The sequence below is a fragment of the Atheta coriaria genome, unplaced genomic scaffold (genome assembly GCF_025399875.1).
Source record: "Atheta coriaria isolate IRGN ID8LTWV9N9 unplaced genomic scaffold, Caltech_Dcor_3.1 hic_scaffold_10_pilon, whole genome shotgun sequence".
In the NCBI taxonomy this organism is placed as follows: domain Eukaryota; kingdom Metazoa; phylum Arthropoda; class Insecta; order Coleoptera; family Staphylinidae; genus Dalotia; species Dalotia coriaria.
The window spans coordinates 9788-37729 of record NW_027045452.1 but is presented as its reverse complement, the minus strand read 5'-3'; the positions used below and the strand labels follow the sequence as shown (position 1 = coordinate 37729).

At 32.6% G+C, this 27942-nt stretch overlaps 1 protein-coding gene and 1 non-coding gene across 2 annotated transcripts; both read right to left on the bottom strand.

The window, feature by feature from the left end:
• Window positions 1-10: 10 nt before the first annotated feature.
• On the bottom strand, window positions 11-25414 carry LOC135800694 (uncharacterized). Its single transcript, XM_065313999.1, has 2 exons — window positions 21822-25414; window positions 11-417 (listed from the first exon to the last, which is right to left on the bottom strand). Exons 1-2 carry the CDS (start codon window positions 25396-25398, stop codon window positions 11-13), a joined length of 3984 nt encoding a protein of 1327 aa, XP_065170071.1. The 5' UTR covers window positions 25399-25414.
• LOC135801552 (U2 spliceosomal RNA) lies at window positions 2666-2854 on the bottom strand. Its single transcript, XR_010550396.1, has one exon. It is a non-coding gene; the product is annotated as a U2 spliceosomal RNA (small nuclear RNA).
• Window positions 25415-27942: the final 2528 nt, after the last annotated feature.

Here is a 27942-nt window from a genome sequence, read left to right as displayed (position 1 = left end):
ATTGAATAAATCATGCAGTAAACTGTGATTTAAAATCTTCCCACGAAATATCCGGGTAAGAGATCTGCGACAACCACGATGATGCAGCACCCTTCATTGTTCTGCTTAACGTCATAATTAGTTTGGCACCCGTCAGATTCTTGTCACCAATACATAACTCTGCCATGGAACACCAAGCACGCGCGTCAGCATCACGATCATCCGGATTAAATTCCGACAAATTAAATTGTTCGGTCACCTGGGGTTTTATCAACGCTTCAATAAGATTACGCATATTGTTATTTTGCACTTGTAATAACTGACTCCACTTTTCTTTATCATTGTCACTTTCTCTATCGCACTTTTCACTAGATCGCAAATTAGATCGCAAATTGGATCCAGATCCCACTTCTGATGTCGGATACACCTCCTCCTCAACTACATTAACAACATTCCAATTTAAATTACGCGCCATTTATTACAAAACAAAGTATGTCTTAGCTTAAACAATACGAATTGAATCGGCGTAACGGGATGAGTTCTGGGTGCGCGCTCAACGGTGCTCTCAGAGTGAGTGTCTTCATACATGATTCTCCTTTCCCTCGAAACCTTCGAATCCCTTCTGCGCTTGTCGCTCTTACTCGAGACACACACCCAGACCACATCGATGCAAGACTGCACCTCCATTAGCTGATTCATCTTCTTATGTCTAGATGGCGTCCTTGTTCGTATTCGAATCCGACATATATATATAATTTTGGGGATAGGAGATTCTTGGTATTGGATAGTTTATGATTCTATTGCTGGTTGGTGTAGGAGGCAATTTATTCATTAATTTCTTGGGATAATTTATTAATTTGGGGTTTAAGGATTTGAAATATATTATATTTTTGGGAAATTTTACGTAGTTTGTTTTTGGTGTTAATTAAGTTTAGGATGTCACGGGGAAGCTGTAATTTATGTGAGGGAGTGTTTATAATTTGTGTGTTTTTGTGATATGCATGCAAAGTGGCATTTGTTAGTCGGTGCAGGGCTTTGTCAATGCTGTTAGTACTGTGTAATAAAAAATTGGGATTTTGATTTTTCAGGTAGTTTTTATAATTGTTCCATTTTGTAATTCGGGAAATTTTGGTATTTAATTTTATGGGGACTTTTAAGTGGATTCGCGTGGCGACAGGTAGATGATCGGAATCCAGGTCATTGACCGTTGAAGGAGGTTCAACATAAAATTTTAAGTTTGTGTCAATTAGGTCTATTGTGGAAGGATTATTGCCATTTGTCGGATAATGGGTGTAAGAATTTTGTGGGTAAAGTAAGTTAAGTTGTGGATGACAATTAAGGAAATCGTTTAGGATTTTTCCATTTCGGGTGTTTCGCGTTAAAATCGCCAAAGATTATGGTATTTGGAAATTTTGTGATATATTTTAATTCGTTAAGGTCAGATGCAAATTTCGGATAATTATAGAAGTTGGTAATGCGAATTTTATTTACTAGGATGCTAATTGAGTTTTCGGTTTCGAGGAGTTGATCATAGTGAAGTTCTTTTTTAATGTATATTGCAATTTTTTGTTGGAAATAAGATTGTAATTCACAATTTTTGAGGTTTTTTGGATTTGGAGGCTTCTTGTATACATGCAACATGAATTTTATTTTGTTCTAGGAAATGCCGAAATTGAAGGATTTTGTTTTGTAGGGAGCATGCGTTCCATGTAATGATTTTTAAATGATTTAAGGATTTAGGATCCATAATGTTTAAGAATAACTATTAGTTTCTCCACCTCCGTTGGAGCGTTGTCAATTTCAGGTTTGATTTTTTGGAATTTTTGTAGGATGTTTATATATGATTGCATGGGATGATGAGTATTAGGAGTGGTGTTAGTGTTATTTGTGTATGTATTTTTTGGCGAGGAGTTTTGCGCAGTAGAAGGTGTTGGTTTGTAATATGGCTTTGGAAGCGGGAATGTCTTGTCGTCGATTGTGAGGTTTGGAATTCTGACCTCAGCTACTTTAATGTGCTTTGTTGTACATACCTGTTGTAAGCAGGGCATCCGGTGAAGTTTGCTGGGTGAGGTCCGGTACAATTTGTGCATATCGGTGGTGCATCTGCCTCCTTATCGCAGTCCTCAGTGAGATGATTTTTTGGACATTTAACGCATCTTGGGGCGCTCCGGCAATTTTCTGTTCCATGGCCGAACTCCTGACATCTTCGACACATTGTTATTTTCGTAGGTTTCATGTAGCGCTCATAATAGATGAATGCAGCGTCTGTGTTTTTGATTTTTTTAAAGTCATTTATGTTGGTTCCGACGTGAGTTTGATGAGATATGATCGACTTTCCGAGTCATCCTTCTTGCTTTTCATTTTCCGCACGTATAGCACGTCCGGATGTTGCTGTTTGTAAAACTTCGTTAGTTCGTCTTCTTCCAAAAATGGAACTGTTTTAATGACTAGAGATTTTGTAGCTTCCGTCTGTTTGTGATAGGAAAAATACTCCAGTTGTTGATGGTCGAATAAATGAATGAGTTTCTTGTAGTCGTTGCCCGATTTCGCGAATATTTTTGTTTTGTTCCCGTAAAAGATTGTTGGAGTTTGCGCTGTAGTAGTAATGATTGTTTCAGGTCAAACTGTGTGTTAAACTGGCGCTTTATAGGTAAAAGGAAAAGATGCAATTATCTTTAATTATTATTAAATGTGGGCCGATCTCGGAGGTACTGCAATACCGAGCCAACCCGTGATGTGAGTGGAGCAAGCCCCTAACTCTCATCCATGTCCAAAAATCAGTTTAATATACTGGACCCGCATGCGGGTCGTATCAGATATTAAGCTGATAAGAACAGATACTACACTTTGATCTTAGCCGGAGCCGAGAAGCGATAACTAAATTTGGATTTCTGCACATCTAAATACAAAACTAGTCATTTTTCAACATTAGAAATAATTTACCGCCCTCTATGAACAAACTACGCAAGTATAAACTTATGCTAACACACGTAAAGTTCCCCTCAGAAAGTATGTACAATTTCTTTTCTCAAGGATATTAATACTACAATATTCTATGTTACTCTGCATAATATTCTTCACATATGATTTTTTATGATTTTCATTATATAATAAGGATTACACTATAGGGTCGCGTTTTTTTTTTGTTGAACGTGGCACTTGTGTTAATGTGTGAGTGTTTGAAATTTATTTGCAACTAGCGACCCGCACCGGTTTTTGCACGCTGCTAAATTCAAAGTGCTATGGGAAAACCGCGGCCTCAGACGCGCTATTTATAGGCACGCTCTTGCCGTCCCGCAATTTTTAAATCTGTAATATCTTCGAAAATATTCACTTAAATCATACGGTGTAAAGGGTCATATAGTCTATATTAAATGAACAATATATTCAAAGTATTTAATTGGTTAAAGATTAATACTGTATTGGTTAAAATAGCTTCGAAAATTAGCCATTATTTGTCGTAAAAAGTAAATGCCAAAAAAAAGTTATTGTGGGTTATCCGTAAGAGATAGACATATACCATCACGGACTTTTCTGTAGACCTTTTCAATGTGTACAAGACTTAGTACATTATTTTGATAAAACTCGTGGGGTTCAGCCTGCGTTTGCAATGTAAGCGGATAAAATGTAATTATTTACGGCATCACATTAGAAACCTCAAAAATAACAGTACTTCTCCACTATTTAATGGATGTTATTATACATATAAACCTTCTTCTTGAAACACTCTATCTATTAAAAAAAACCGCATCAAAATCAGTTGCGTAGTTGCAAAGATTAAAGCATACAAAAGGACATAGGGACAGAGAAAGCGACTTTGTTTTATACTATGTAGTGATAGTGAAGACAACCTATGTTAATACAAAATATAGTGTCGAATGAGCGAATTTGTCGGATTATAGGAAACTGTCTAAGACCCCTTACAGTTCGGAATTGTTTTACAAAAAAGTACCTTGTAATCCAACAAATTACAAATCCTAAAGTACAAACATATGGCATATGACTATGTCGGATTACAAAAGGTGCCGGATCAAGCGATCAAGCCGGGTCCGGATTACCGGGATTCCACTGTATTAAGATTTTAACTGAGAGAATTTTTTAGTTTATGTGCACTGAGTTTATTGATGAAGCAACAATTGTTTCACCGTTGAGGACATCATTATATCTATCGTCGATATCTATAGGAAAGGCACACTCTCTGATAATATCATCCCGTTTGATTCCTAATGCCCGTCAACATAAAGTGTCTACATTTGAAACGATATTCCGTGCCTTCAGCCTCCCCCTATCCGAACACAATTTTAACTAGGAAAGAAATACACTGAAGTAATTTGCTTTCAATAATAAATATCCCCTAATTTTGTAGATAACATTATTTATAAAACAAAAGAATATTTAGCGACTGAAACCTCGACTGAAAGTGCTCAAAAGTGCAATTTTTCAATTTTTTACGTTTTATTTCAATTGCTAATATCTCGTAAACTAAAGGAGATAAAAAGGAACGAATCGCAAAGATATCGATGACAGTGATGATTATTATTAAATATTTGTCAAAATAAAATTACTACTCTCTGAAAATTTCATGTTTAAACAATTTAATTTTTGCAACTCTTATACACTTTCAATGCATCTAGCAGGATGATAGAACCGACCAAACTGTCTGGCGTGAAAGAAAACACAATTTCATAGCTTTCTTCATAATGTGTATCAAAATCAGCTTTCCCAATATAACGAAAGTAAAAAAGTTACAAAATATTATAGTTTAGGGGTGTCTGGCTAGGGTTAGAACCATACCAGGTGTCTGGCAATGAGCAGCGTATGTTGTAATAATGTTACGAAGAAAATATGTAAAAATGGAGTTTGCTATAATAACGAATTCATCTTTCCTAAAATGAAGAAAGTCTGGCCGTCACGGGCTCTTGCTCTATAAGGAAACAAATCCCCGTTACTTCTCTTCCCCGTTTTCGCCAGGCAACATGAAATTCTTCAACCATCTTAGAAAACTCAATTTTTATCCCGCACAAAAAGAAACCTCCAAATTAAAAAAAAAATAATTCAACAACAATAGAGCCTTCCAAATGTTTAACTCCAGCATAGGTACGATTGCCACCCCTGCAACTCGAGATATATAGATCTAACCTCCTTGTGCTGCTCCGTAAGCAAATACGCAGGCGGCTGCTGCGTCCCGGGCATAATGCAAGTACATTATGATTATTGTGTACGGCTTGGCCGCCCATATAGGGGAAGGTAGCCTAAGTTGGACCAGCGCCTAAATTGGACCACCACGATATCCGCGGACTGTTGAGGTTTGTGCAAAAATAGACTGGCTCCTTGTTTTACTCGTATTTATAAACAATTAATGCAACTATTTGGGTTAAAACTTGCCGCGTGCTTTCGTCGTGACAACAACTTCGAAAATCATTGATTATCAAATCTATTATAACGACGTAAGTGCAAAAGCTGTCAAGCCGTTTAAACGTTAGTTTTGCCGATTATTATTTTATCATCAGAAAGCTTCTTTATTTATCTACAATTTATAGTATTAATTTTGAGAGGTTATGTTAGGTATTAAGATTGTTGTTGATCATTAAATATAAATTCTTCTAGTTGCCCAAGTTGGACCAAAGACAGGCACCGGGGTTTTAACAGGGAAAACGTATATCATTTTTTCGACCTCCTAGAAAAGCTTGTGGACGAGCACAAATCTTCGAAATGATCCACTGTATGAAATGCCGCACTTTGGTTTATACAAAATGTGCTTGTGTTACTGCTAAAACTAAAATTTACTATTGCGTCAATTGCCGTTAAAAAAGCATGGTCCAATTTAGGAAACCGCGCGGTCCAATTTAGGAAACCAGTTTCTTAATTTGGACCAAAGACACAATTTTTTTAAATTAAAATTTGTTGGTAAGCCTTGTGAGTTACTTTTCCGCTACTTAATTTTTATTGATAGTTTATAGTTTATAGATTATAGTGGCTCCATAAATCAAAAAATATAAAAATGGTCCAAATATGGCTACTTTCCCCTATAAAGTACTATGTTTTGGGTCTAAATATCGTGGATAAGCTGGCGTTTTATAGGTGGAAGTAGAAAAATGTAATTATTTTTGATTGATATTAAATGTGGGCCGATCTCGGAGGTACTGCAATATCGAGCCAACCTGTGATGTCGCTACGCTCGCTCCCAATCAATTCTTGTCTGTAATGCCTTCGTTTAGCCACTTGTTACCTACTTAATATACTATAACTAGCGACCCGCCCCGGCTTCGCACGGAAGTAAAAAACCGCATCAAAATCCGTTGCGTAGTTTCAAAGATTTAAGCATACAAAGGGACAGACAGAGAAAGCGACTTTCCTTTTCCAAACAAAAACATCAACCGGTCAACTTCAACCCACACGTACACACATACACACGTCTATGCTTGGGGAAGACTTTATCTAAAACCTTTGTCAAAAACTTTAATAACCTTATTATTTGCGCGGCGGGTATGTCACAAATTATCACAGATTACTAAATAAGTCACAATTAAAGTTTCGTTCTAACACTGATTTGGAATGCGGTTTCCTTTAAAAATGTAACGTTTCACGCACGTCTATGCTTAGGGGACGCTACGAATCGCACGTCTATGTCTAGGGGGAAGCTACGAATTGCACAGAAGGGAGACGGAGATAAAAAAAACATTATATTTGTGTGCTCTTTTTTTCCCGTAGGCTAAACCATATAAGCGATTATGTTTGTTTCCTTTTACACTGATTTGGGTTGCGGTTTCCTTTAAAAATGTAACGTTTCACGCACGTCTATGCTTAGGGGGACGCTACAAATTGCACGTCTATGCTTAGGGAGAAGCTACGAATTGCACGAAGGTGAGACGGAGATAAAAAACATTATATGTGTGTGCTCTTTTTTTCCCGTAGGCTAAACCATAAGCGATTATGTTTGTTTCCTTTTACACTGAGAAGCTTGCCTCCGTATTCATCCTTCATTTTTCCTAACACTGCCTTATTTACCAATGCATGTTATGTTGATTGTTAGGAGGATAGTTTGATGTGTCAAACATATCAAGGTGTTCGTGAATAAATGAATATACGAGTATGTTGGGTGACTGAAGCAAGAGTGTAAAACTGTCGGTATCCATATAGCATAATTTTGACTTATCGCCAAGAAAATGCTTTTTGATAAAATCATAAAAGAAATCATACATAACAATTTTGGACAGTTCTAAAATTGTAAAGCCAACATATTGGTTTTATTGGTTTATTGTAAAATAGTTTAGTTTGGTTTAATTGAACAGCTACTAAATTTTCGGTAAAATTTGTTGAACTATGAAAGTTTGGTTTGGAAATGTAATCACTTGCCTCTTTCTTTCTGCCTCGATTTTCGAAATGTGAAAATAATTTAACGATTAAAGAGGTTTCCCATGGTTTTGCCAAAATCAGAGTTATTCATGAGTTTTTAAAATCTTTATCAAAATCATTAATTGCTTTTTGTCTAAGCTCTGTATTTATATCAATATATTTTTTTTAACCAAGGTGATTGTTTAAATTGTAAAATTTTATTGATTTTCCTAAGTTTGAGATTATTCTTTAGAGCTAACTTTAAAGTTCTATAGTGAAGTATGTAGTTTCTTTGTCTGTGAGCGTGCACATTAGTTTTTTGTTTGCTTGATGAAAATGGTGGTATTTCATTTATAGGCAAAAATGGCAAATCATTATGCATATCATGCAGCTCAATTGGGTAATCAATAACCAAGTCAAGAATGTAGCCGATATCATTGGTATCTGATATTTGTGTAACGTCCAACTCATAATTATCACACCATTGAAAATTTGATATTGTTAAGTATTCTGATTGACTTAATCCATAGAGATTATTTTCATCAAAATATGTAAGATATGTTTCGGGTTGTGTGATATCAAAAATGTTTGGAATTAAATGATTGTTTGCCTTCGCATAACGTCTAATCGCAACACTTATCCCACCTTGAATGCTATTTTGTATCATGTTTAACATATCATAATCAGTGAATAACTCTAATTCAACACATGTTGATTTATGCATAGCATCCCAACTTAATCCGGGTGATGTATAATAATGTGCAGAATCTAAACCATAAGTTTGGTAACATGTATCACGAAAACTATCAAGAATAATCAGCAAGGAGAAATACATCGGTTTTTAAATAGATATCTGAGTAGTCTTGAATTGTTTCACAATTGAACACTTTCCAAATATTCTGAGCGTGTTCATAATTTTCGTTGCTAATGTGTGAATCATTCAATTGACTGTAAAATTTCTCTTTAGATGGAAGTTGTTGTTCTGTTAGGGTAGCAAATGATTTGATATATTCATATGGAAACACACCCTTGCGAAATAAAAGGTTTTGTTGCTCCGTATTTTGAAAATATTGTTTCAAGTGGTTAAATTTAGAACGTAGTAAATTTTGTGCTAGCTTCTCTAAACTGGAAGGCATAAATTCAAATGAATCTAAGAATCTCAAGGAAATATTTGTACCTTCTTCCACTTTAATTGTTTTCGGGAATGAAATGTAGCGTTCCGTATTTATCGGAAGTAATTCAATTGACTCATGTTCAGTACAATCAATGTCACGAATAAATATATGCGCATCATACCCAGATAAATTATGAAAAAACACTGGAATGAATTGTGGAATTTTGTAGTTTAAGTTGCACACGGAATGTGCTGGTCCTCGATACGCTCCAGTTAGATGGCAATTGTCTTTAACTTTGTCACTGTCAACCAGATGTTTATTACAAATGTGTCAACAATCTTGAATGAAGTGAATTCTTCGAGTTCGTTTGGTGTACAATATTAACGCACACCAAAGCATGTATACTCTTACTTTATTACATCCATATGTAAAATGAGTATTGAGTTTGGATTCACTGCGAAAGAATTGTAAACAACTATCACATATAAACATTTTACCATTATGTTTCGAGAATTTGTTGTTAATCAGTCCTGACAAGTTGGTAATAAGTATAAATTGTTTTTTGTTTTTGTATTTATATAGCAACAGATTGATATGTTGTGGTTTTTTGTTGGAAGTTAAATAATACGGTCCAATTAACACATAATCCTTCACATTTTGATCAAACTGCAGTCCATAAATATTTATGCTTATATTATTATTTTTTTCCACTTTTTGCGTATTACAAATTTCGAAAGAGAAATTAATATTGTTCAAGTTTAGCACAGTTGAGTAATGTGGATAGCTGGATGTTCTACTCGTATTTCTCGTTTTCACTGCTGGATATAATGCAGCTGTAATCGCCCATGCAAAACAGGCATTGTCGTCGTTAATAATATTTAAACATGCACTCTTTTGTTGAATTGAAGATGGTAGTGGAATGTATGACGTACCTCGTAGAGGATTATATTTATTAATATTTATCTTCAGATGTTTTATTCCATATAGCGCCCAGCCTGAGCTCATTTCACTAAATTCTTCACTTTTCTTCTTTAGAATTGCGAATACATTGTCACAGTATTCTCCAATATTTGAACCTTTTGTTATTACTACAAATTTGGAGTTTGGAGTTTGGAGTTGATTTCAAAGGAACCCCGTCGTCCTTTTCATTTTCTCTTTCTGCAGGTATTTGTTTAATATAATATGCAAAAAGTTCCATGTTTACTTTAATAGCTGGCCATTTCAATAGATAGTTTGCAATGAGATCCACTCATTTCCCTATATTTGTTGTTAAAAAATTATTTACATCAAGAATGTTGTCATTGCCATCCGTGCCGTTAATTCTGTATGAAATTAGACGTTTTTTATATGCACTTTGAACTACTTCAACATTATTAAGAACACACTTATCGTTTCATTTAATTTGTTTCGTTGCTATTGATGACGATGATAATGATGATGATGATGGTGTCGTAGGCAATTTTCGTTCCATCACAATTTTTCCTTTGTGGTTGGTGAGCAAATGTCGTGTTAAATTGTCCAGCCTCGTATAGGTAAGTTCACAATAATCGCATTTATAAATAAAGTCAGCAGAATGAGATACTCGAATATGACGTGTTAGATTAGTATCTTTTCTTGTAAATGTTTTGTCACAATCATTACACATAAACATATTGAACAAATATCTAATTTCTACTGAAATATTTTGAGATTTTTGTAAAATATTTATATTGAATTTAACGGAAATGACAATTGTGCAAAATATGTATGATTCATACCCCCCTCCTCTACAATCAATCCCTTCCTTTTTTATTCGAAATGCAGTCAAATATAGTTACTAAAGGCGGGCAAGAGTGGTGTCGTATGTTTTTCTATCAGCAGAGATCCATTCGTTATATTCAGCAAATAATATAATAATCAAGAAGGTCATAACTGGTCAGAGACGGGTGAAATAATACCTGAGTACAGTGATCACTTAGTTTGTGAAGATTGTGACAAATCGCTGTACGACCAACATGATAGTGACGGTGTAATGAATGTAATCAATACATGGTTCCTCATAAGTGACGTTTTAGGTAATGAACGGTTTAAAACATTTGATGTAAAGTGTCGGTGTTGTGTAGAACCACTCTACAAGTTGTCAATTGAAAAACATCGTATATTACAAAGCACTAGAATGAAATTAAAACTGATATTTGTTATTATTTGCGCCGAGTAAAAAATAGGTAGGAACAAGAAACTGCCACATTCCAAATCTGACAGGACGAAGTCTGTCGCGTCCGCTAGTATGAAATATATTTTAAGTTTGGAACAGGAACCTCTAAAGATTTTTAAATTACATATAGATTCAAACGATTGCACAATGGTTGAAATTTTAGCGAAGCATCTAAAAATTATTACAAATTGTTTTTATGGAAATAACTTTTTTTCATCGTAACGAAAATAAATACTTGTTCAAAGAAGAAAAAAAATTGTGTTTTTATTTATTTATTTATTTATTTCTAAATTATATTTTAGGTTGCATTTGTTGTAGGTTTTTCATTTCAATTGGCTAGTGGAGTTAATTTACTTCCAGTTGCTAGATTGATTTCAGTTGTTAATGTGAAGCTAGCACACTTAAATCAACCTCAGCAAAGCCGACGCACGCTCGTTTTTCATCATTACTGTCATCTGCAACTCTCATGCTAGTATTTACTACTTCAGCAATGTTTTTTGCCTGACTATTCATATGCGTGCCGAAAGATTGTATCATAATGCATAGATTATTAATATAATCTTTTAGCATATTATATATCTTTTTCAGATCTGTGTATGTATTGTATTGGATTTGTTGGATGTTATTTTTAATTCGTATCAAATCGGAGACACATGCTTTAGACCGCGTTAGAAGTAATGCAATAACATCCGTGTTCTTTAAGATCTCATTTAATCGAGTTACATCTTAAATCTCTTTAAGATGCGATTCAATAGAACTCATTTTTGTATCAGTTTGAGATTGCACACTGTGAATCTAAACAAAGGAAATAATAAAAACATATTTTGCACATATTTGCATAGGAATTAAATTAGACTCACCTGCTCAATAGGCGAGGTATGTATTTGATCTACATATTGCTATGAAGAAACTTATATATATATACCAATGTTTATGATGCTGAATGTTAATAAGCAAAATGAGCGTTGACAAGTTTGGTCATTACTCAAATGGTGGAAATAGTACAAGTACAAATATTCGTAGGAATGCATTGTTGGGTGCAAATCTAATGTTAACAACTGACGGCAATTACGATGTAGAAAAGAGACGAATCGAAAATATTAATGTTACGCCAATCAGAGCAAATGAAGTTTTGAAATATTTGTAATTGACAAAGTAAAAATTTCAAATCCTGCTACATCTATATATATTTAATTATTCGCGAAAAAGTAAATAGTATTCACAATGTTGAATCCAAGAGATGAAGTAATTAATGAATTACACAAGCCAGCGCGAAGAAATTATTCTCGTAGAAGAACAATTGTGTATGGGATCGATGATTTATGGCAAGCAGATTTAATTCATTATCAACCTCTTGCTAAATATAACAAAAGTTTTAAATATGTACCTACTTGTCGTGATTGATTGCTTTTCCAAATTTCTATGGACTGTACCTTTAAAAAATAAATCTTCAGTTGCTGTGAAAAATGGAATGGAGTTGATACTCAAAGGAAATCGTCAACCTAAGAATTTTCAAACAGATAATGGTAATGAATTCTATAATAACCACTTCAAAAAGTTAATGAAAAATTATGAGATAAATCATTATTCCACATATAGCGTAATGAAAGCTAGCATGGTTGAGCACGTTATTAGAACAATAAAAATGATGATGGCAAAAGAAATGACTAGAAATAGCAATTCGATATGGATTAATCGTTTCAAAGATATCACACATGAGTACAATCATCGTAAACATACAACAATTAATATGAAATCAACTGAAGTAAAAGGAAATAAAATTGAAAAGCAATTATTGCAAAGAGTTTACACTAACCCAAAAATTGCAGGTTTTGCTAAATATAAACGAGGCGACTCAGTTAGAATTAGTCGGCAAAAGGCTGCTTTTGAAAAAGGTTACACACCCAACTGGAGCACTGAAATATTTGTATTATTTTCTAAGTTGAATACGTAATCCATGGTTTATAAAATGTATTTATTAAAATAATTTTGTGATTTTCTTGGATTTTACAATTTTGTATGCGAGTTTTACATGTTTCGCCCTGTGGGCATCATCAGAAACAGTTTCTGAAATCACAAAATTATTTTAATAAATACATTTTATGAAATATTTGTAATTGACAAAGTAAAAATTTCAAATTCTGCTACATATTTAATAAAAGATTCTCAAAATAGACCAATAAAAGGGCTGTTCTACGAAAAAGAGCTACAAAAAGTTAAATACAGTGAAATTTATTTAATAGAAAGGAAAATACGACAAAAAGGAAAAAAAATTGTTAAGTTGATTTGATAATAGCCAAAACAGTTGGATTAATGCAGATACAGTTATAAAGAAAGTGAATAAAAGTGAATAATAGTGAATAAAAGAAAAATGAAATTATATTTAACATGAGTATATATATCAATCTTTTTGCCAATATACTTTCATCTGAACAAAGATTTGATAATAATAAAACGTATAATGATGATGATGCTGTTAATTTTTTGATGTTGTATAATTATTTGGATGTAAATACATCAACTCTAATTTCTTCACTTAATGATAAAAAGAAGAAACCGAAGAATATCAAGATGCTTTTATATCATTCCAAAATTTTTATAATATTTTACCAAACGATGGTAGATTAAATTATGACACTATATCTTTAATGAAACAAATAATTATAAACTGAGTGGAAAAACTTAAAAAAACATAGGCATCAAATGAAAATACTTATCAGGAAATGAGCATGAAATAGCGTTAGCTTACATTGCTTTTAATACTTGGTCAAAAGTTGCGAACTTATCATTTGTGAATGATCAAATTTCAGGATCAAATATCGATATTATTATATCAAATGAAAAATTTTCTCATCGAAAACGAAGATGTTGTAGAAAACATGTGTGCAGTCCGTTTGATGGACCTGGCAATGTATTAACACATGCAGACTTCCCCGGAATTGATGACATAGTTGAAATTCATATGGATGCAAGTGAAACATGGGTTTACTCAAGCAATGGAAATTTTTCTCTAGTTATGATTCATGAAATTGGTCATGGGTTAGGGCTATCACATTATGGTGTGAACCGTTCAATAATGTATCCGTACTATAGTTCAACAGTTGACACACTATCAAAAGATGATGTATTTGCAATTCAAGCCCTATACGGAGTACCCAAAAAAGTCACTACTTCTGATGATTATGAAATTGATGAGGAAGAAACTACAACACAGAAGAAGACAATTGAACTACCAAATCATCTAAAACCTAATATATGAGAAGCGCAAAAGAATTTAACGGCATTTTCCTTTATTGATGGTAAATTTTATCCCTAAATTTTTACTTTTTTATCACCAACCCTTATTTCTTTATAGCCATTTTAGTAATTTAATCATTTTTTATCCCGCTCGAAAGAAAATTTTAAATGCGTATGCAGTAGGTCTGAGAATCGACTACTATCAATTTTTCACAGCCCTAAATGATAAGAGTTCTTCACCCTTATTTTTTTTATTTTGGATAAATTTTTTTGTTATTTTTTTATAATGTGGCATTAAAAAATACATACAACCCTAAATTTTTACTTTTTTATCACCAATTCCTATTGTTCATAGCCATTTTAGTAATTTAATAATTTTTCATCCCGTTCGAGGGAATGAGACTGAAGCCGGTCTCCTGTTTCACTCACACAATAAGACTTCTCCCACCCCCTACACAATTTTCGGACATCATTATGGTATATGTATCAAGTGTAGTAGTAACGTTTACAATTATCATATTGCTATCTCAGTGTAACTCTCATAATAACTATTAATTAATACTATTTTATTGATAATAATAAAATGGCATGTAATTAAACGAACTTTATTTTTTCGATTTTTAACTTGTCAATTCATTAAATGCACTTATAATTATTGTTTGCACTTAAGAATACAGAACTGAACTTAAAAATAAATATTTGCACTTTGAAAAATGCTTTCCACTATGAAATTAATACTTTGCACTTATAAAACTTGCAGTATTAAGTACGTGCCGTACTCTTAGCCGGTCCCAACCCCCCGACCACCCCAACCCCCCGACCGCCCCACAAATAATACCAAACAAGGTAGCTTACCTTACAAAACAGCGTTTGTCGGGTTGACTAGTATTTTTTATAAAAATTGGGTTTGGATGTTAAATCCAAAAAACGATTTACTAACTGACGCTGAAAAAGTTAATGATTGGTTAACTTTTCTACTGCAAAAATTTTCATATCAAATTTCTCACATTTATAAACAAACAAATAATGAGATGGTGATTATTATTGATGCATTGGTATATGTTATCAAAATACCAAGCTTAAGTTTAAAAGAAGGCCCAATTCCTCTTATCACGTTTTTCACTGATTTGCCACAAATAAATAAAATTAACGCTATTTTTAACTCTTACCAACGAAATGTATTTATCTATATATATAAAATTTGCGTGTCACAGTGTTTGTTTCCATACTCCTCCGAAACGGCTTTACCGATTTTTACCAAATTTTATATGCGTATTCAGTAGGTCTGAGAATCGGCTAACATCTATTTTTCATACCCCTAAGTGATAAGGGTTGTTCACCCTTAACTTTTTTTTAAATTTTTGGACAAATTCTTTTGTTTTTATTTTTTTTATAATGTGGAATTAAAAAATACATACAACCCTAAATTTTTAGTTTTTTATCACCAACCCCTATTTCTTTATAGCCATTTTAGTAATTTAATCATTTTTCATCCCGCTCAAAGAAAATTCTTATATGCGTATTCAGTAGGTCTGAGAATCGGTAACTTCATATCTCTAAGTGATAAGGGTTGTTCACCCTTAATTTTTTTTAAATTTTGGTCAAAATTTTTTGTTTTTATTTTTTTTAATGTGGCATTAAAATATACATACAACCCTAAATTTTTGGTTTCTTATCACCAACCCCTATTTTTTATAATAAGTAAGTTACTTTTTGTCTACACTAAAATTTATCTAGAAACTTGAAATAATTTATATGGCAAAACAACGTTTGCCCGGTTAACTAGTTATATATAATAATATGTTCGTTGCTGAAATTGATTTGAATAATAATAGCGTGCGAAAAATTGGTCTAATCGATAGTGTTTTTCCTGGAATTCCAAACGGAATTGAAGTAGCTTATAGGTATATTGATGGTAATTTATATTTTATACATGATGAAATTGTATACATTTATAATGAATTTTTAAAGACAATTAAGACGACCAAACCTAGGAATAGTCTAATATTTAACCTAAATTGCCCCACAAAACCATTACTTGAGCAACTACAATTGTTACTTAGTGATATTATATTCCGAAAAGTCCATGGTGGCCTTCGATAAAAACTGATCTTTCAGCATCTTGATTTTCATTCTAAATTTTACAACTATATATTATTTGTGTTGTTGAAATGAAAGAACCTGCATATAGATTTTCCCTTTATTGTTCATAGCTAGAAAAATATTGCTTTGTATTCCTTTTATTATAACATGTCCAGGAAATCTAGTTGAGTACATTTGCAAATTTGCTGCATAATAACAATAATGTATCTTAGTTTTTGAAAAGATAAGAAAAAAAAACTACTTACTGTAAACATTATTTTTATCTCGAGTTCCATAAACTTTTCCGTTAGAATCAATTGCTAAAAAATGACCGGTACGGCAAAATAACTGTAAACGTTTCTGTTGGTTAAATGTTGATAAATACACTTCTTTGTATGGACTATGTATTTTATTAGAAGCGTTATTGTGATTATTATTGATTGTGTGATTACTATTCATCTTGTTTGTGCAATAAGGAAAAAAACGTTAATCTAATAAATATATTTTGCTTCTCTCAGTTCTTCTTCAATAGTTATGATTTCATTATTTGTTGAATTATTTCTTGCTTCTTTTGCCGCTAACAATAACATCAATCGCTCAACTAATTCATTGGGATCATCCCAATATATGTGTCTATATTCTATATGATTTATTTTCATATTTTAGTTTATTATCAAAATAACCTCACCCTTCTTTTAACAACTCATTGCTATGTGCAAAATGAGGTTTAATTATTTCCTTGTATTTTTCTGACGAGTTGCCTTTAACTTTTTTCGTAGAGTCATTATTTAAGTAAATTACTTTAGGGTAGACTGGGTACGGTTGTACCATTTTTTAGATTTTTGCCTGTAGGCTTGATAGGATTTTACTTAGCCCAATGGTACTTGTCATAGTTTAATGCCTAATCATCTGGCTACGTTTTGCCCATATTTTTAATCCCTCAAGGTTACAAGTACCTTCATAAATCTAAATTTTGTTGTGGGTGAGAAATGGTACAACCGACCTCAGACCTCAGGACGGTTGTACCAGGGGGTGGGGTCGATTGTACCATCCAGAAATAAAACTTATTTATTACAATAAACGTATTTATTACAATAAAGAAAACACTTTTAAAATTATACTTAAATGTCCTGCTATGTGTGCAACAATAAAATTAGTTGGAATCACAATTATTGCATACGTAGCTGGGTTCTCCGTCAGTGCATTGCTCATGAGCCCAGTTCTTACACTCAATATACACTCATAGGCATTGATATAAGCGCTATCATCATGTTGGCCTTTTCCTGTTTTGCGAATACGTACTCGTGGCATCTAATATAAAGCAAACGTTTTACGATTAGAAAGAAAAAGAAATTTTACTTTAAAATAATACAAGGCATGGGGTCGTTTATACCGGTACAACTGTCCCCATATTATTTGGTACAACCGTCCCCATGTGGAAATTTTCCAAATTATATTTAATAATAAAAAAAATAATAGAGATACAAGAATTTGATTAACATACCTTTATTCTTCAAAAACCATTTATTTTCAATAAACACACACGTATAATATAACACGCAAGACAAGATTTAAAAACTAAAAACAATTCATCATCAAATATTTACTTTTGATCTCAAAAAATCAAAAACACGTCCTACACGCGTGTAACTGGCTTTGTGTGACTCAACTTACAACTTACATACTTCAACTTGTATGCGGCTACTATCACTCCTTGAACGCATAGGGCTGTGCTCAACTGTTCACGAGATATTTGCTTTGGTACTACCGCCCCCCTGGTACTACCGTACCCAGTCTACCCTACTTATTTTTAAAATTTGTATATAATTGAAAACATCATCTTCCGTATAATTCATAGGTTTTTTTAAAAAACAGTAACTCACAAAGACCAGTTGTTAAGGGAAATCGAATTTGCTTTATAATTATAGAATTATTATCAATTTGCGCTATTTGATTACCAATATACAGTTGCTTTGTGTGTGGATTATAGTTCAAACCAAGTTTCATATCATACTTCTTTGCATTGGTAATAAATCCGTTAAGGTGTTGATTGATCATTTCATTATTTGTAATAGGTTTTATATCAACTATTTTTAATTCATCCTCATCTTCATACTCCACATCTTCCGCATCTTCATACTCCTATCTTCCCCATCCCGGTCACTTTCCTTCTTCAACACACTATTTACTTTTGCTTTCCTTTGTATCTTCATTATTAATATTTGAACGAGGATCTGCTTTAATTTTTAATTTATCCCTGTTCTCACTTTTAATTGGTTTAAGTTTTGCAATTGTTTGTAAGGGATTTATGATTGCATCATATGTTTTCATAAATGTTTGATCATTTTCAGTTTCATTTAATTTAAGAGCTAATACCTTTCGTTTTATATTCTTTCGAAGTTTTATCAATTCTTTTTTTGCATTGATTTCACTATTAGATTGTTTAAGATCCATATTGTTAGGTACTTGTTCAATTGTATAATTTCGTCAAAATTTTTATCTTTATCAATGCAGATGAATGAGTATTTATTAATCCAACATTTACCACACATTTCTTTAAAACACCCAAATGACATATCACTTCCCACATGATCATGATATACATGCTTTAAATTCAAATCATCTTGTTTGAGTAAAATAATAAAATTTACGTTATTACGTATGAGTTGCTTCGGTATATTCTCGAATTTTGTCTTGATTGCAGTAAGCAACATTATCGAAAAAAAAATTGAGTTTTCTCTCGCATCCTCAGGGTTTTGAATTTCCTCATTATCCTTATTTGGAAAATAGATTACAATATTCTTAAATATTTTTTCTAAAAATTGATATTTTGGTTGATACAATGATCTTGAGTAAATGTATACATTTTCAAATCGTAATCTATTAATATCAAGTAATAACGATAACATAACGTTTGATTTGCAACAATTTGATGGGCCACAAATTAGAGTTCTTAACGTTGTTGGAAATAAATCTCCATGTTTTGCAAAACAACTTCTTTTTTCCCAACAACGTTGATACATATTTGTTATAGGCAGCTGCACTTTATGTTTAATTGTTTTCATATTTTTTTATAAAGAGATTGAAACACACATACATACACAAACCCACCTCAAACAGGTATATAAACTGCTGTTTTTTTTATATTAGTTTATATAAAGATGTCTTGCATACGAAAGAAACATGATGGTATAATAGATTCAGTAATCAACAGGCTTCCGTTTGAAGCACATATTCCTTGTTATCAATTTTGCGGCCCTGGCACTAAATTAGCAAAGCGTTTAGAAAGGAACGATAAAGGTATTAATGGATTAGACGCAGCGTGTAGAAATCACGACATTGCATATTCAACACATAATTCATTAGAAAAAAGACACCAAGCAGATAAAGTTCTTCAGCAAGCAGCGTGGAAACGTGTTAAATCATCAGACGCTAAGTTGGGTGAGAGCATTAATTGTGACTGCTGATATGAAAATCAAGCGTAAATTAGGTATGGGCCTAAAGAAAAATAAAAGAAAGAATAAGTTAAATAAAGTCGTTTCCTTTCAAACTGGTGTTTTAAATAAAGTTAGGAATCGAATGCGATTAAAACAGCAACCAACTGATATTTTAAAAGGAAGCAATATTGCTTTAGCGGTAGCAAAATCAGCTAAGAAAAATATACGCAAGAATACAATCATAAGCGCACCTCGGGTAATACCCATTCCAAAACAATGAGGAATTCTTCCATTAATTCCAATTTTTGCTGGACTTAGCGCTTTGGGCGCACTATCAGGAGGTGCTGCAGGAATAGCTAAAGCCGTTACTGATGCAAATAGCGCTCGAGCAAATTTTGCCGAAGCAGCTCGACACAATAGAATGATGGAAGCAGTCGCGCTGGGAAAAAGTGGTTCAGGATTGCATCTTAAACCATTTCGAAAAGGTTATGGATTGTATTTAAAACAAAATCCAAAAAACTTATGAAAACGTTACCCAAAAATCGACCATTGACTGATCTTGATATAAATAAATTTGCAACAAAGTACATAAAAGACTTCAGAAGTGTTTTCATGCGACACACTCGTCCAAAGAGAGCAAAGAAACGGGAATGTGCTGTTGTGAATTTAGACAGTGTGAAGTCAGCAGGGACGCATTGGGTAGCATATATTAAACACGATAAAAACGTACGATATTTTGTTTCATTTGGAAATCTACTACCACCGAAAGAATTAGTAAAATACTTAAGCAATTGTGAAATTAATTACAATTATCACCAATATCAATCATACAATTTGGTAAATTGTGGCAACCTTTGTATCACATTCCTATTAGACGCATCAAGTTGTACCAATATGTCATACACATTTACGATAAATGGTTCATCATCTGTATTAGAGGGGAAATATTATCCTCCAATACATCTGCAAAATGATCATTACTGTTTAGCCCTAATTGGATTTTACACATACAACACAATTCCAAATATTGAGGATGGATGCAATAAATTTTATTATGATGAAAATAAAGTAATAACCATTCCAACGGGATCATATGAAATCAGTGATATTGAAGATTATCTACGTGAACAATTAAAAAGGAGGATTACTATTAAAGCTGAATTAATGTGTAAATATTAAGTGAATTTTAAAAATCATGATTCTATTGGAAAATTGTTGGGATTTTCGGGGAGCAAGATCTTAACAGCAAATAAATTACACTCATCTGATCTTCCAGTTTTTATTATTAAAGTGTTAGAGTAGAGTGCAATAATATTAGTGGAGCATACCTACTACAATAGCAAGTTATCCAGGTTATGCGATTCATATAGAGCCCAGAAATCATATTTATGTTAGAATTACGAAATGTTGTTTCGGTTTTACTAGTTTTATTCAGAAATACAGAGCGGTCGGATCTTAATTGTGAACAGTTTACAACGAATGCCGGAGCACGAGTCCGTGTTATTTCTTAGGAGACGCATGCCAAGCGACGCAAGTCGCTGACATGAACAGAAAAACCCCCCATCAGTGATGTGACTGCATGTCCACCGGGTGTTCTGCATGTTGTTGGTGCATGGTCATATACGCAACCTTACACGGCCTTCCTGCCCTTGGTTCGTCCTCGGACCATCTTTTGTTTCCAACCATCTACTCTAACTCACTCAGTCTAGAGTAGTTTGTTGACCAGATCTGTTATACGCTCATCTTTGTTTTCTGAAACACTCGCAATCACAATAAGTTTTCATATTTTACTGTTTAAGGTGGGACGCCCCAAGTTTTTTTTAATTTTTTTTTTTTTAGTTTTTTTAGTCAGTTAAGGCTCCTTTTCTGTTAGTATCAGCCAGTGAAGGCCCCATTTTTCGTTTTTATCAGCCAGTCCAGGCCCTTTTTTTTTGTTAGTATCAGCCAAATTGACCTGTTGAGTAATATTTTCTTGGTGGGAATTTTGAAACTTGAACCATCGGAGATACTGCGTGTTACAAATAGCATATATAGGGTGTTATAAATAACAAAATAAAAATAAACAAGTATACAAATTGATCCGTTGAGTAATATTTTATACATTATAGTTTTACATTATAGTTCTCCTTTTATAAATTAAAATGCCCCCAAGCAAGACTGGAAATACCATCTTCTAAAATACACCGTTTATCATCTTCAAAACTTAAACATTTCTTATATTGCTCTGAAGTGTGAATATTGTGTAATTCCGTTTGGAATACTACTTGCTTAACATATTTTGACGTTTGATTTAGTAAACAATCTTCATAGTCATTGAATGTGATATTATTTTTTACAACACATTTTTTGTTCCTTTTGCTTTTTTAGCACCTATTACATTGAATGTTAACATATGACTATAGCATTTCGATTTAAGGCCAATAAATTTTTGCATAACTCTACCTCCATATTCATCCTTAAATAAACCTAGCTGTGCTTTATTTTGTTGTTTTATGTTGTAAACATTTCCTTTCTCAAAGTTTGATGTATCGAAGAGTGTTGGATTGTTTAATATAACATCATAGATGCTTTTGTCATAACAATGAATAGTTAGGCTGTCTGTATCAATGTATAGGAGTTTGCTTGCATTATTTGGATATATCGTTTTAATAAAATTATAATAAAAATCATAAATTAATGTTTTTGATATTTCAAGAATTGCAAAACCAACGAACAATGGTTTATTGCAATATACTTTAGTAGGATTTAATTGGACTGCACAAAGATTTTCATTAAAGATTTTACAGCTATGAAAGTTAGGTTTACTGATTAGTGAACGTGCACCCTGTCTTTTCATCTCATTTTCCCAATTTTTTACAAATTTAACAAGCATTCGCTTAAATACATTTTCCATGGTTTTCCCAAAGATTGCGTTTATCATTAGCTTATAAAATGCTTTTTCAAATTCATTGGCTGCTGTTTGACGTAATTTTGTATTAAGTGTTATATATGGTTTCAACCAATCTGATTGTTTAAACTTTAAAACTCTATTGATCCTACGCAATTTTAGACCAAACGCTAGGGCTTGCTTTAAATTTCTGTAATGTATAACATAATTTTGTTTGTTTTGTAATGTTGTTAATAATTTTTTAGTTTTTGAACCAGGTGGTTTCATAGTTTCAGGTAAAAGTGGAAAGTCATTATGTTCATTATGCAATGTGTCTGGATAGTCAATATCAACATCCAAAATATACCCGATCTCCGAATCATCAGCAACTTGAGAAACATCCAGATTTTGAAAATTTTCAAGCCATTCAAATTTGCCAATGGGTAAATACTGACTTTGAGCCCAACCATATAAATTAACTGCATCTAAATAACATAAGTAACTACGCGGTTTTGAAACATCGTATGGTATAGTATATTCATTGTTAGCATTCGCATACCGATGGGAACATTGACTAATACCTCCACGCATGTTATTTTGTAAAAAATTCAGCATAGTGTGATCGGTTAATAGTTCAATTTCTACTTTAGTTGATTTTAACATGGCATCAAAACTTAAACCTGGTGCTGTAAAATAGTGAGCTGGATCTAAATTATATGTTTTATAGCAGGTGTCGCGAAAATTTGTAAATATATCAGCTAATAAAAGTACGTCTACTTTTAAATATAGGTCAGAGTATTCTTGAATATTTTTACATTGGAAGAAAGTCCATACATTTTTAGCGTGTTCATACTCAGCTAAAGATATTTCTGAATTATTAAGACGACTGTAAAATTTGTCTTTATCCGGTAATTGAGTTTCATTCAACTTTTGCCAATCGTCCAAATATTCATATGGAAATACTCCTTTTCTAGTCATCAATCTTTGCATTTCCAAATTTGGGAAAAATTTGGCAACGTGATTATATGAAGTTATATTTTGTGCTAGATTATTAAGACTACATGGCATGAATTGAAACGAGTCTAAAAATCTAATTTTCATGAAAACTGATTTATTATCACATACGTCAACTAATATAGATTTGCTAAATGAAATGTATTTTTCTTTATTGCGCGGTATTACTTCAATATCTTGCCCATCGCATGCTAAATCTTTAACAAAGAGATGTGAATCGTACCCCGTTAAATTGTGAAAATATACTGGTATTATTTTCGGAAGTTTATAATTTAAATTACATTTAAGATGTGCAGCGCCACGTACTATACCTGTTAAATGGCAGTGATCCATTACTTTATAGTTATCAATGGAAAATTCTTTCTCACAAATGTGACATTTATCTTCAAACATATATTTTAACGCCTCAAATCCTGTAGGTTGAATAATGGGAGTAATAGATTTAAAATATGTATTATAGATATGTTTAACGTCTTGAGTTAATTTTTCGACAAATACTGTTGAACAATCAGGTCCTGTGTATGTAACAAATTTATTCTTCTCCTCATCAAAATCGCAAATTATATAGTATGCAAAAGAATATGGGACATGTTTATGTGTTTTTTGCGTAAATGATCTATTTGAATCAGGTGCACATGTACTAATAGGAATTTGTAGCGACTCAAAATCAGCAACTACAATGAAAGGCATTTTTATCTTTTTCTGAAAATTTGTAAATTTCATTATGCTCTCTTGTACTTGCTCCCCTGTATATGTAGTTATGAATTTTGAACTATCCGGTAATCGTAAGCAAACTCCTGTACAACCATACATTAAATGATCGTCTAATTTAAATGAATTATTAAAATATTGTAAGCATCCATCACATAAATAGAGTCTACCATTGTGTGAATTAATTTGACTACCTACTAATCGTGATAAGTGTTTAATTAGTACATAGTGAAATTTTTCATTATTTTGCAGCAGTAATAAATTTATATGAAGTTCTTTTTTGTTTTTTGAATAGTAAAGCGGCCCCTCTATCATATGCAAATTAGACTCATTATCAAAATATAAACCATAAACATTAATGCTTACATTATTATTTTTCTCAACAATGTGAATGTCACTGATACTGCACGTGAGAGAAACGTTTTTTAAGTTAATTTTATCGATATGCTGCTGGTACTTTTGAGGACGATTGCAATGTTCTTCAATAGGGTACATAGCGGCGGCGATGCACCATCCAATACAGTTGTCATCGTTGTTGAGGATGTTAACGCAGGCCTTCTTCAGCTCAATGTTCTTTGGTAGAGGAATGTAGCTACCACCTCGAATCGGTTGATATTTATTAATGTTTACGATAAGATGTGAGATAGCAAACAAGGCCCAGCCGCTATCCCTTTCTTGAAACTCTTCACTTTTTTTTAATAGTTCATTAAAAAATTCTTCACACAATTGATTTAAATCTGATGTTTTTGACATAATTTTAAACTTTGTAATAAACGATTTTAAGTCGATAACGTTTTCATTGCAATCATCATCATTATCGTTGTTTTGACACATTTTCGTAAAGTAAGCAAATAATTCCATGTTTACTTTACATGAAGGTAAGTTCTTAAATGTATCCTCAACAAGATGCATAACTGTCTGTTTATGATTATTGAGGAACGATGTAATATCAATAATCACATCAGATGCACAAGAAATTCTATACGTCAGAATTCGATTCTTGTATGCCGTGTCTATTAATTGCACTGAGTTCAAACATAGTTTTCCTTGTTGTTCAATATGCTTTTTAGTTTTGATATGTGAAATATAGTCAAAGTTTGATTTAAAAATTAGTTTACACACATTACACTCAATCGCACTTTCATTTTGTAGTCGGATTTTCTTCTTAGGTGATCTATGCTGCGACATCTTGCTTTCTTCATTATCCTCGACGTTGTTGTCGTTACGGTGCTTGATGTTCTTTTGTAGTAGCGTTGCCGATTGCTTTATATGCGAAGAATGTAATTTAATATGTCGCTTTAAATTATCATTACGCGTAAATTCCTTATTGCAAATATTGCATATAATTTTGCTAACACTACTTTTCTTATGCCGAGTTAAAATGTCTTTCCTAGCAAACGTTTTACCACACTTATCGCACGGAAACATTTTTTTGACTTATGGTGTATCAGACCCGCCGCTAGCTGTTTCGTCGCCCGTGTGCAACTGTTTCGTCGCTCGTGTGCAATACCGATTATGCCGCCCTACTATAAGTGTTTTGTCAAAAACTTGAATTAGGTACGTAAGAAGTCGCTCAATTTGCCGCCCCCCTGGGCGTGCCGCCCGCGTGCGGTGCACGCTTTGCACGCCCGGTTACGGCGGGTCTGTACTGCCCACAGTCATAACTGCGCACACGGACAATTGTGTATTAAATAAATAAGCAACAACAACATTATATAGACAATACGTGTTTTAATTATCGCAAGTTCCTATGTAGGCATTACATTTTGAACAATAATGATTTACTGTTTTACAAGAGTTAAAGATGTATGGTATACATGCGCATGGAAAAAATACTATACACATTAAAAGAGCAAGTAAATGCGTTTTAATTGAAATCTTAGGTTCAGTTATCGTTTTAATGAACTTTTCACCACAAAATGGACAACCATCAATGAATTGAGCTTTGGAGCTCCAACACTGTTTCGTATTGGACGACATGATGCTAAATACTAAATTATTAATCAGGATTTAGTAATAAAATATACATTCAAAAATTAAAAATTAAACATGTGTTTATTTTCTTGAATATAATTATATATCATTTTTACATTATGTTTAGAGCACATTACATATGGAATCTTAAGTTTATTATGAAAAAAGCAAGTAGTATTTAATTGCTTTTCAAACTTAACACAGTTTACCATAAATTCTATATTAATAATATTGTTATAATATGTTTTTAAAAAATCAATTTTTTGTGCTCCTTTTACTACAACTAAATTAGTTTCATACAATTTAAATATGTTTGGTAAATCGTCATATTTAATATATCCGCTGTTGTAGGATATGCCATGATGATTGTTTTCTGTCCAACGGATGGTTTGTTTAATTCTTCCATCTAAAGAGTGATAATTTTCTTTGGGTAGAATTAAGTAGTTGTAGATGTTGATTCCATCATAGGTAAACGATATTTCTTTTGGTGTGAATGATGGTATGTTGAAACCTTGCATATCAATGTATAAAATACGTTGCGGTTTATTCACACACGCGCTGATAACGTCACACGCGGGTAAACTGATAGCATTTCTTTCGCGAAACTTTTGAAGCATTTTTAACATAACAACTAAATTAATTTACGAACAATACCCGTTAATGGTGTGTACTCAACAACGGAGTCGAACAGAATGAGGCAATAAGCTTTTGTATTTGCTGGGAATATTTGAGTTGATTCCATTTCTATACGCAAATCAATTGTTGAAGATTTAACGCTTTCATTTTGCTTTGTTACATCGAAAACATAAAACGCATGAGTTTTAAAATCAAGATATGATAAATCAGGCGTTGATGTTTGATATTCCGAACCATAGTAACTAGATTGAAAATTAATGAATTGATTGTATGCCGTAATGTAGTTATTATTTTCAAAATCTAAATTCATACTGTCATACGGATAAGAAGTAGAATTTAAAAATACTTTAATGTTTCTAATATTACAATGACTAAAAACTGTTACATCTTCCTCGTGATTATTTTTCTTATTAGTTTGAAAACATACAATTACATAACGTGGTCTTTCAAGAGATGTAGAGGTTTTAACCGACCAAATATCATTACTAGTGTTTTTTAGAGCAGGTAATTCATGCAATTCCCATTTACGAAACGGACATAATAATGGTTTATCCGCTTTAAGAAGATTGAGAAAATGAACGCGAGCTGAATCATTCAACTCGATATGTGGAACGTGCCATTCAACTTTCGTTAGGTTTATGCTTACATTATCAACTCCTACATAACAATTTTTATCAGTTGCTGACCTTAACAATATTAACTCTTGCCTTGCGTTAATGATAACTTTACAATAGTCTTCAGCAAAACCAAACAATTTGCATAGTGGAATTTGCACCAAATAATATGTTGTTATAATCATTTGCTTTACATGATAAGTAGTTCTTAATTGTTGTTGTCATCCCAACATCGTAATTTCGATCAATTTCTATGCCATTTATTTCATATCTAGCTTCTTGAAATAAGTAGCAAAATGCATTTCTAGTTAACTGGGCGCTAGGAGGATCGTTTCCTTGAACCGCAGCTGGTAACACTATCTCTCCTTCAACTAATAGGTAACTTTTATAAGGTTTGGTATATTGATCTTGTTGTTGAATTAAAATACGTATTTCATCGTTCTTTTTGAAGTTATTGGTTCGCGGTTGATATGTATGATATTGTTCTCTAGTAACTGTATCATCAGAGTTTATTTTTTCCATAATGTTTAAATCGTTATTGATGTTCATGATGGAATATTAAATTAAAGTATAACCTAATGATAACAAAATCTTTCTGCTCTCACTATTTAATGATTTATGTATATTACTACACGCTTTAGCGACTTTTTTACGACTAACGGTTAAATTGGGTTTACGTTTACGTTTTATACTATCTGAGGTAGACTCTGCAATATAATGGTTCACTTTGTTGCTATTGTTGTAAATT

Coding starts and splice junctions, on each gene's coding strand:
- LOC135800694 (XM_065313999.1), bottom strand. CDS start 25,398: ATGTTTCCGTGCGATAAGTGTGGTAAAACGTTTGCTAGGAAAGACATT. Junction 418..21,821: donor ATTTAAGGATGAATATGGAG/GTAGAGTTATGC, acceptor TTGTTAATGTAG/TTGAGGAGGAGGTGTATCCG.